We start from the raw sequence: 12,167 nt of genomic DNA, 5'->3' as shown, positions 1-12,167 counted from the left end.
TTTTAGATTAGATAGATTTTTATTATTTTTTATTTTCAGATAGATTTTTTTTTCATAGAGCTCTAAAATTGTCTGCCTTCGCAGTGTTGTGGTATTACGTTTGGCTTTCTAGCTGAAGGTCCCGGTTCAATTCCTAGGGAGGTCAAATGTATTTTCAATTTTTTTTTAATACTACTACTACCATTATTCCGTTTTTTGCTATGGAAATAGACAGAGAGCACGAAACGCCACTCTCGTCTCTTCCTCAAGGACCAAATTAACAATGCGTCGATGCTCTCAGTGCCGTATGCACCATTGAGAGCGTATACGATACGGAGGAATTATTATGCAGAAATATGTTAAAACGTGTAAAAATACAAAGTGTGAAATGAATTATAAATTAATTAATATGTTATTTTTATATAATTTCTACATATAACGCCATTTTCACTGTAATTGAATTGGGGAAAAAAAGATTATGAAAATGATTTTCCAAAAAAAAATGCGTTTTTATTTTTTTTCTAAAGGTTATCTAACTCTCACTTTTTGTAAGTAATAGTAGAAGACCATTCCATGTCTTCGGTAAACAGTAAAGGCAAGATCCCCAATTTTAGTGCGCTGGTAAGATAACTTTACCCAAACTAGTTCTTCTCACCGATCGTGAGACGTCTATCAACCAATTCGTCTGGAATTTATACCTCTTTTAGATATTCTGGAGTCATATTATGTATAACATTTATCTTTAAAAGTCAACATTTTTACTTAACGAAAAAGGTAACATGCAGTTTTGAAGAAAATTTATCAAAATTTATTAACAGCCAGGAACAGGACGCCTAAGAAGAACGCCATTCTGAATGAAGTCGTAAGAAGCAATAGGCCAAGAGTAAGGTGTTAATCCAACGTTCTCCAGCATAAAAGTGTGTTGTTATAACGCGCGCGATAATTTCATTTTTATAAGGTTTCCTGCAAATTTGATTTATGCTCGTTTGCTAATGTTATTACTCGCCTCGGGGAAAATATGTTCGCCAAGAACAACATAAACTCGGGACAGGAGCCGAAAAGTAGGCGACGCGAAAACGCGGTAAAATATGGCGCGAATACGCGGGAAAAGTAATTGCTCTTCGAAAAATGGACATGTACCGAACCAAATAAGCATTATTTTTTTTATTTATTCATTTATTTAATAATCAAAAAGAAATCATAGCTGTATATATCCACAATAATTTAAGACATAAAAACTTAATATGCCATGAATCCTTGTACATAATACAAAAAAAAAACTGTTAATTACCCGTATCGCGGCATCCATTTACTAGATTGAAATTATGATTCTGTCGACTTACACAAAATAAAAATTATATGTTTGTCTTCTTCTTCATCTTGTTCCTCATTACTGAAGGTTGTGACCCTTGGGGAAGCAATGACTCTCCTCCAGTTATCCCTTGACTGCGTTGCACGTAGCGCTTCAACCACCGAGGTGCCTGCTGCTGCCTTAATTTGATCGGTCCATCGTGCGGATCTTGCTCTCCTTCTTTTCCCAAAGAACTAAAGTATCCGTCGGGTACAGAGATTTGCCAGAGTCAAGCTATCTAAGCGTAGTTTTTGGTGACTGGACTCATTGGTGTGTCTAGCTGTCCATTGAATTTGGAGCATGCGCCTTCAATACCACATTCCGAAAGCGTCAAGTCTTCTCCGTGAAATGCAACTCAATGTAATCAATGATGTCTAGTCTTTTTAGAGTAATCATATTTTACACATCGTGAAGATTTAAATACCACACTGGTACTTGTAATTATTTTTTTATGTATTAATTAATGCTTTGAAAGATTTTCAGTACATTTGTAATATTAAACCTTTTTACTTTAATTATTTTCACGAGGTATTTGAATACTTTTAGTCACAGTAGATCTTAAGAAATAGTGGTATTTATTGAGTAAAACATTAATTAAAAATTAAATAACAAAAAAATACATAAAAGAACATTGACATAATATGTGTATTGACACAAGAACAAGACAACCTGAATAGTTGTGAATAGTTTTTTTTTAAATTATTTCTTATGTTAGCTTGTATTACAACTAATGTAAACTTTTATATATGCATTATTTACTCCACCTACATATATATATATTAACATTTTTTTACAGTTAACAAAACATTTATTTTTAAATTCTTTCAGATTGTTTTCATTCTTCTTACATTCAGGCATCTCATCATACATTTTCAAACCCTTATACATTGAACAATTTTGCGACTCTGTTTTTTTTTTTCATAAATGCCAGTAGTTTTGCCATAGTACGAAACTAAACTAAAAAAAACTGATAGCTCGAAGGACCTTTGTTTGGCACGTGTGAACAAACACGTGGGACCGATGGTTTCGCCACAGTGCGAATTAAATTATTTGAGGACCAGGTGTCCTCAAATAATTGGCCACCACGTGGTACCGACACGTACGTTCGAAATAATGGGAGAATCTCGTATTCTCCCTGTTAATCAGAGGACGATTCTAAACCAATGAAATAAAGTGATCGTTATTGGAGTCATGAAATCCCTTCAAGTTAGTTCAATGATGTATCATCGGAACCTTCAAGACAAAGGGATGGCGATCCTGACAAATGCTAACACTACAGATGAAATGAAGGAACTGACCTCTTGTGTTTGTTTGGTAGTTGAACCAGCGCTTGGATCAGGGTGATTTTCTCTTGATTGGTTGTCCTTAGGTCGGTGGCACAATAAAAAGAGTAGCAGAGCACAAGACTTGTCCGTTGCCGAGAATGGAAAAAACGCTACTAATCTGGTTCTTTTGTTTTTAACTGGGGTCTGGCGAATTCACACTTGAAGTCGTTCCAATTTCAAATGATGTGCGAGCAAGTACCGGCCAAACCAGGCAGTCTTATTTTATCCTTATTTCTAGTTAAATGTTCATGAAAATGTTTGTTTACAGCTATTTTATCCTTAAAATATTTTGAATAAGTATCATGATTTATCAAGATTTATTGAATATAGTATAAAAGTATTCTTACTGGATGCAGTAGTATTTTTTAAAATCTAAAATGATAAATAAATTCGTCGTTTATATTAAAAAATATTCAGGAGGATAGTCTAACACGGTATAAGTTTTTTGGGTTAATATCTCATAATATAATATTTATAGAAGATTATTGAGGTAGGAATATGTTACTTCAGTCATATTGTCGAGTTTTAAACCTGGCATTAGCTACTTTAAGTGATCACTTTATGTACTATGTGATATTTTTCATTGTATCCATGATTAAAATCACGCAGTACTCAAAATTCGGATAGCTCTATAAATATTTCAAAATTAATTAAAATCTATTTTTCGAATGAAATTTCGTCTGAGATATTTATTTTGAAATAAGAAAATTAATTATAAAATGTATACAATATTTTACAAAATCATTTTTCATACTAAGGTGACTAAAAATATAATTATTCATTAATTATTCCATTCTTACTAGTTTCATTAAAAATAATTGTACTCTGTTCAAATTTTGCAAGCAAGTGCTGAATTTTTATGACTTGGGAACTGTACAAATAAAAATCCTAATTAAAATATAAATGCAGATATAAAAGGCTATGATTTTTTTTAAACTTATTTTTAACTTTTTGTTATAATTTTTGGTTGACATAACATAATGATTATTTATAGCAGTCTCCATTGTCGAGAGTTTTGACAACCAAATAAGTATGGCATACTTTTCTCTCGAAGTCAAGTCTTTGCAAACTTTCTTCGTCTCTTCCACATTCATGGATCACCTCATACATACCCGATGATTATTTTGACGCCTGACCTGACCACGTTAAAGTATTTGACATACATGATCATGCCATGTTATTCTCCGTCTTCCTCTGTTCATTTTACCAACTTCATTCACTTCATTTTTTTCTGTTATTTCCTCACCCATTCGTTCCACATGTCCACCATCTCAGAACACTTTTCTTTATTTTATCGATAATGCTGATTTCAGTAATTCATTCATTCCTTATTTCAACATTTGAACATCTGTCGTACATCGTTTTGCCACACATTTGTCTGAGAGATCGCAATGTCGACTGCATTTAGTCTACTTTAATCCTTCTTTTGCCAACTCCATGTTTCACTTCCATACAAAAGAGTATAAACTATGACTCCGTTGTGTACTACCAGTTTAGCTTACGGTGATAGGTTTTTATTTGCTGTAACTGCTTTTAGCGCACCATTTACTCTGTTCCCAGAATTCACTCTCCTTCCTTTATCTTCATCAATCTTTCCATCCCTGGAAACATACTCATTGAATATACGAAATCTTCTTCTACCGTCTACCTGATGCAACATATTTATATAACGTATTATATAAAACACCAATTATAACATATCGTAGTCAGACAGGAGAAAGTGACCAAGTGCATTGTTTTACAAAAACGTGATCATTGACTATTTGATATCTTACTAGCTTAATATTGCCCTGAAAAAATCCCAAAGGATTTAAAACTTGGAAGTATAATATATTGAATTGTTAAAAATGACTAACTGCATTGTTGTTTATTTTCCTGCCGAGCAAAAGTGACTTAAATGGCCCTCCTGAACATTTTACGTTTTGGTAGTTGGTCACATTCTCCTGTACGACTAGGATATTTTGTATGGAATGAAAACCACCATGTATAATTATGCGTCGTCTTAATGTTGTATTTTATTCCTAGGCCCAAGCTGCTCTTATGTACGACGCTGTCTACGTCCTGGTCGAAGCCTTCAATCGCCTAATGAGGAAAAAAATAGAATCGGCAAGAGGCAATTCTAGAAGGGCCATGTTCCTCGGGAACACTTCCAGATCTCTAGACTGCGCAGCTAAGGGATGGGTCACTCCTTGGGAACACGGGGATAAGATCTCTCGTATACTTAGAAAGGTAATCAATCATTTATATTTTTTTCACAAAATCTAGTTTATTTGAATACACACAAAATAAACATAAGAATTGAATGTGGTATAAAGTTAAATGTGGCTTTAATAAAATAAAATGAGATAGTATTTTTTTTTATAAAATCGCAAAAATTTAAAAATTCTTAATTGCGATATAAATTTTTCCACTTATCAAACTTATTGAGTTCATTTTTGATTTGTCAGTCACTTTGTAGTTTTATCTTTTCATTTTTATATTTATTGTTTCGGCATTTACTTTGTGGTAAGACATGTTGATGTTATTAAAAAACACTGTTTTTTTACCATTTGAATTTATTTAACGACTAGTTTCGGAAGCTAAGCTTCCATCTTCAGGTCTTAATGTAAACATTTAGTCCCGAAGATGGAAGCTTGGCTTCCGAAACTAGTCGTCAAATAAACTCAAGTGGTAAAAAAACTGTGTTTTTTTTAAGTTTAAACATTGTTTTATTTTATATTTACTTTATAAAAGCCACGATTTCCTTAAATCTATTGAAATACGTATCATTATGTAATGGTTTATAGTGATGCCAAATGATTTAAAACACACGTCATAATAAGTTTTAAGAAATAGTGGTATTTACCTGGTAAAATAAATATTTAAAGTTTTATGTAAGAAATGTAAATCATTTATCTTTATCTTTTACTATTTATCATTACAATCCTAACTGTCCATCAAACCTCCTCCCTGAGTTTTCCTTTACCCCCTTCCTTAAACTCCCTTTTTCCTTTGCTCTCCTTATTTTCATTTTTTTATAATTTATGCTTTTTTTATATGTTAATTTGTAATTTATGTTTTTTTAAATGTTCAAGTACTATCTACCCTCTGATTTCAAACAGCTATATATGGTATCAACCGTTTTAATTAATATCACTAGTCTGTTTTTAGTTGCTGGTACTTATTTATTTTCTGTACATGAAGTTTAAATAAATAAATAAGTAATTATACATAGCCTTTATGAAAATTGCTGAGTTTAAAAGTAGGTTTTATAAATTGTAAAGGAATTCTAAGCAAGGCTTATTATACACATGTTTAATTCAAATTTATATAGGTACTAGCTGCACCTGCCACGCGTTGCTGTGGCTTAATTTGGTCAAAAGAAAAAAATGAAGGCACACAATTCTATTGTGAAGAAATAAAAATATTAATAACCTATGAAACAACAATGCATTCTGTCAAGAAGCACGCTGACGGCCATAAGTAACATATAGTATGTATGAGTGTGTGGCCAACCAATGACGCTTCACCCGTGGCAGGATTTAATATTTTGAACGAACTTTTTTTTTAATATACATAGGTGCTTGCATGTTTTAAGGTTTATCGTAATATTCATGAAGAGATAAAGAGGCAAAGAATAAATGCAAAAACAGTCGCCTTCTATTCTCTCTACCTATCCCTGAGGCGAAACTGCGTCATAGTTTGTTAGTCAATATTTCTCTTTTTATTTTCAGTACGCTAACATTACCTTGCTAGTGTCCTTAGTGTGATAAATTATACAATGACATCGCTTTATGGTACATCTTCTTCTTCTGCATCTTATTCCTCATTACTGAGGGTTGTGACCCTTGTAGAAGCGATGACTCTTCTCCAGTTATCCCTTAACTGCGCTGCACGTAGCGCTCCAACCACCGAGGTGCCTGCTGCTGCCTTAACTTGATCGATACATCGTGTAGAAGATCTTCCTCTTCCTCTCTTCCCCTCCAGGCTACCGATCAAAACCAGTCGTTCCGGGCTATCCTCATTACTACGCACAACATGTCAGAACTGAGGAATCCATCGCGTACATTGGTCAGAGTCTAGCCATCCAAGTGTAGTTCATCATTTTACATGGATAAAATCCATGTATCATGAAAAATCTAATTCCTAAATCAAATTCTGTTTTTAATCAATAGACAGTATTTATTAAATATGATATTTTAAACTCGTTTTTAAATGGTTAAAATACTTTTCACGTATTGTCATGTGATTGTTTTAGTACAGTAACCTCCTTAAGGTTGTAATGAAAATATTTTGATAGTTTCTAACGTTTCCTATGCTTAATATAGCAATGCATCATGTACAAACAGACAAACAGATAAACAAACAAACAAACTGAGGGGATTTTCAGCTGGTTTAAGTGATCACTTTACACACGTGTAACAGCCTATGACGGTCGTTAGGCCCGTAAATGCCCAGACTTCCATATTCTTCTTCATCTTTGATGAGATGTCAAAAAACAATAGGGAAATTTTTATACATAAAGTTTAAATGAAATTCCAAAATAATATTTGAGAAGATATATTCATTTACAACAGTTAATAAATTCTCAAAGTACCTCCTTTAATCTCACTTAATACATCGATAGACTCACATTTATTATTGAAGTGATTTTGCGGTAATTTGGCTTGATGGGGAAAACCGTAGGTTGATTTAAGATTCTGAGCTGATTGCTATTTAACTCCCTTTTGTACTCTATCAACCTTTGTGTATCTAATTAATAAACTTTGCCTCGTGTACCTACATATTATACATTAAAAAGTACATTTGAATATTTCAAACGCATTTTGACATAAATATTAAGGGATTTTTTTAGATATTTAATTATTCGTATACTTGTTTTAACTAAATGTCATTGAAATGTTTTGTAATCAAAACATCATTAAAAATCCGCGTCGAATAAAAGTATGAATTTTAGTAAAGATAAATTTCAATTTAGTGAATAAATATCCAAAAAACTACTATTTTACATTATACATACATACATTCGCAACCTTTTGTTTGACGACCTTTTATTACTTCCGCTGCCGAAGGGTTGCACTACGGTGGCTTATGCGGATGATGCGCTTCTTCTTGTCTCGGGAGGTTCAAGATCTATGATAGAGAAGAAGGCTAGTGATGCTTTGAATGAAATCTTAAAATGGGGTGAAAGAAACAAACTCTCTTTCTCGCCTCACAAGACGATTGGCTTGATGCTGCGTGATAACCTGAATAGGGAGAGAAATCCTGTTGTAAAGATGGACGGGAAGAGCATCAGTTTTCAGGACCATGTCCGGTATCTTGGTGTTCAACTGGACAGATCTCAGTCGTTCCTCACGCACATCAAGACCGCCTCGGTAAAGGCTAAAAATTTGTTTTTTCATTTGCGTCGCCTAAGTTGTGTTTAATGGGGTATTCGTTCTCCAGCCCTGCAGATACTATATCGTGGATCCTATGTGGCTCAGGTTACGTATGCGGCTCAGGTATGGGTACATCGTTTGGATATCGGGGTGGCTAGACTGGCACTGCTTCGTGGACAGAGGGTTCCCTTGCTGGCACTGACAAGGGCATATCGGACTGTGGCGTCTGAGACCCTTCCTGTGCTCGCAGGAGTTCTCCCGATAGACTTGGAGACCAGAGAGGCAGTAGCAAAACGGTCTGTGAGGAAAGGAGAGAGTTTGGAATACTTCGGTATCGTGCTGCGCCCTTCCGAGACAAGATTTAGCGAGTTATGTAACGTCATGCGAGGCTTAACTCTCAATCAATGGCAGAATAGATGGGATATGGCACGAACAGGGACATGGACGTGGTCTTTTTTACCTTCCATCAGACACAGGATGTGTAGCGAGTTTTTGGTTTTTGATCATCATACTGCACAAATGGTCTCTGGACACGGGGAGTTTAGAGACAAGCTTTATAAGCTTGGACTTTCCTCTGTTTCGGGCTGTGCTTGCGGCGATGAACATCAATCGGCCGAACACATCCTGTGGCATTGTGTGCTATTGGATGACGCCAGAGATGAGATGCTGAATGGTCTGACAGGGGTCATGCGACCAGCGTGGAATGTGGATCTGATGGCCAACAGTACGAATTTTGCACTCTTCCGTCGGTTTGTCCGGACTTGGGTATCTCGTTGGGAACTCCTCAGATGCGCGGACGCCTAGGTGAGATTGATTTGGTGGGACAGGCTGCTGTTCCTGTGGGATGCTGATACGGCCAGGACTGTGCTTCCTTCCGAGCGGAACGCACACGTTCTTTTGTGTTTTGTCCTCCCCTTACGGGGGTGGTATTTGGATCCTCTGCCTTTGTTCACCCAGGAAGTCCTTCTTTATTAATGGTTTTTTTTTCTTCTCTTAATGTAAATAACGGTGTTTTTTTGTTTTTAAATATTAGTTACTAGTTCTCTATTACTTTAGTCTTTAAGTCATTGTTTTGTTCGTCTTAAATTGTATTCTATTGTATTGTTGTATTGTTTTTTTTATTTTATTTTTGGAAACATTGTTATTTTTTTTTTTGTTGTGTTCTTATTGTTTTTATTTTATTAAAATTAAAAGAGGTAATGAGGGGATCCCGAGGGGTGGGGATGAAGTGTCGGCCTCTGTCCGTACATCCTCCTCCCCCCTCATTAATTGAATAGAGCAATATTTATTTCTTCAGAAATATTTTGAAGATTTTCCTCTATGTGCAGCTGACAGAGAGTCCCTCAGGACTCTATAACTGCTGCGGGTGGATGGTGGGCTCAGATTCAAAAAAAAAAAAAAACACACACATTCGCTATTGGGGGTACTTTTTAACGAACTAACTAAACTAACTAACTAATCATCACGCTGCTTCCCCTCAGGGGTTGGCAGAGATAATAGAAAGCCAAACCACTCTGTCTTTGCAAACATTCTTCGCCTCTTCCACGTTCATGCATCTTCTCATACATACCCGCCGATCGTTTCGACTCCTAACCTGACCGCTTTTAGGTATTCGGCATACAAATTTATTCTTGGTCTTCCTCTGTTCCTTTTGCAATTACCTCTGGTACTTTTTAGAAGTGTACATTAAGAGGCTTATAGTATACAAAATAATATTCATAAACAATTTTTTTTTTAAATTAAAATACAAATTGTTGACGTTCTTTCCTCGTTCGTTCCACATGTTCAAACCATCTCAACACACCATGCTCAATTTTATCGATAATGCTTATCTCAGCATTGCATTTTTGCATTATTTCACCATTTGAACATCTATCGTACATCTTTTTCCGTACATTCGTCTGAAGGATCGCATTTTGATTGCATTTAGCCTACCTTCATCTTTCTTTTGCTAACATATATTTATAATAATCCATACTTTACAGTTGCAACCAAGACTCCGTTGTGTACTGCCAGTTTATTTTTTGGTGGTAGTTTTTTAATAACTGCAAAATAAATTAATGAAACTTTTTTTTTAATTTTCTAAGTGTGATGTATTTATAACACTTACCTTCCCTATCATTACCATCATATCTACAGACAAACCTCTCAAAGTATGTAAAAAACATATGACAAAGGTATCTGCTAAAAAAAACTAACGAAACACAACTTTATATGGGCCCGAAGAAAAAGCATGTGCAAGAAAGTGTCTATTTATGCATATATACAAATATAATTTTACACTTATGTTACATATAATATGTATAATGTTATCACTCAGCCTATGATAGTTTGTAAGCCCTCTAAATGCTCAGACTTTTGTATTCTACTTCGTCTTAATTAGTATATCAGTAAAAACATTCTTAAAATAATCAATGCTCCCATTGCACAACCTTGTATTTGAAAGGAATATTTTTTAAAGTTCATATTATAATCTAATGCTGAATTTACTTTAGTCCTTTTTCTTTTCAGTGGAAGATTTCCACCCTTAATGAGATACCGCCAGTTTATTATGGCGAATAAATCATTTTCTATATCAGCTCAAGGCACCCTTTTCAAATATTTTTATCTACTGATAATGTGTAGGTAATACCGTGAATCCGCAAACTCACGGTATTTAATGGAGTGTGTGAGATGAATAATATTTGACAAGGCGTTTTTATCAAATCCACATTACCTACTACGTGTAATGTAATGTATACTCACATTTGCTCTCAAGCTTTCAAAATGCAGTAGTAACCTCGCTTTAATTCAATGAATCACACAGAGAACTTAATTCTAAATAAGTATTCATTTTTTGTATTATTTTAATGGCCACAATCATTTTTAACAAATTTTAATCATTTACGCCTAAAAGGCGATTTCTGTACTGGGTCAGATCAGACCCACCACCGCTGGGCGCGTTTTGTTTGAGGGCATCGGGCTTTAGGTGTTAATAACGTGGTAATATTTTCCTTTGTAAATGGGTGTAAATAATATGTAAAGTGGGTGTATAATAATAAAAAAAACAATGTGTTGCTTTGTTATTAAAGTTTATAATGAAAGTTTATTCTTAATTTATCTTTATAATATTTTTCTATATATCTATCTGATTCTGACAGTTCAGAATCTTATATTTTTCTATCTGATGTCTTTTGTTTTATTCAGTGCAACGCATGCGACATCTGGTGGTAGAACTGTTTTATGTAGGTACTATTTGTAAGTACTTAATAAAATGTATAGGTAGGTACCTAGGTATTTTATTACATATATATATAAATATATATATATATATATATATATATATATATATATATATATATATATATATATATATATATATATATATATATATATATATATATATATATATATATATATATATATATATATATATATATATATATATATATATATATATATATATATATATATATATATATATATTATATATATATATATATATATATATATATATATATATATATATATATATATATATATATATATATATATATATATATACATATACATATATATATACATATATATATATATATATATATATATATATATATATATATATATATATATATATATATATATATATATATAAATATATATATTTATATATATACAGTATCTACTCAATGAATTAGGGCCACGCAGAATTTCGCGCAATTTCTCAATTCAAACAGGAATAACTCAGAGAAAACCTTGAATAAAACAACATTGAATTTTATTTACACAAGAACACTTTATTACGCTTAAATTATGCATATATTTTCATATAAATATAGTTAGTATTTATTATTTCCACCTTTGGCAGAAATAACTGCCTCAATTCTTTTTGGCATACTTAAAATGCACTGTTTTATCGTGTTTTTTATTTCTTCGTCTTCTGACCTAATTTTTTTAATTTTTTTTTTAGACAGTCTACTGTCGGATTTGGGAATGAGTATACCTTATTTTTTAACATGCTCCATACGTTTTCTATAGGATTAAGGTCCGGAGAATTTCCAGGCCAGGGGAGCAAAGGCAGATTTTTGTTAGACAAAATTTTTATTATTGATTTAGCCCGGTGGCAAGGTGCCCCATCCTGCATGAAGGTGTATGGACCTTCTGTTGGGTCGAGTG

At 33.4% G+C, this 12,167-nt stretch overlaps 1 protein-coding gene across 1 annotated transcript in view; it reads left to right on the top strand.

Annotated features, from left to right (window-relative positions):
* The window catches only part of GluRIB (Glutamate receptor IB), a 229,210-nt gene that overhangs the window by 154,976 nt on the left and 62,067 nt on the right, over positions 1–12,167 (top strand). The window contains exon 6 of the mRNA XM_088275073.1: positions 4,681–4,884. Coding sequence (XP_088131199.1) covers positions 4,681–4,884 — 204 coding nt within the window. The remainder of the gene's footprint in view (positions 1–4,680; positions 4,885–12,167) is intronic.

The sequence above is a fragment of the Brachycentrus maculatus genome, unplaced genomic scaffold (assembly GCF_059751285.1).
Source record: "Brachycentrus maculatus isolate JH-2025_06_01 unplaced genomic scaffold, ASM5975128v1 h1tg000781l, whole genome shotgun sequence".
In the NCBI taxonomy this organism is placed as follows: Eukaryota; Metazoa; Arthropoda; class Insecta; order Trichoptera; family Brachycentridae; genus Brachycentrus; species Brachycentrus maculatus.
The sequence above is the reverse complement of the archived record's forward strand: the minus strand, read 5'-3'. Positions and strand labels throughout refer to the sequence as shown.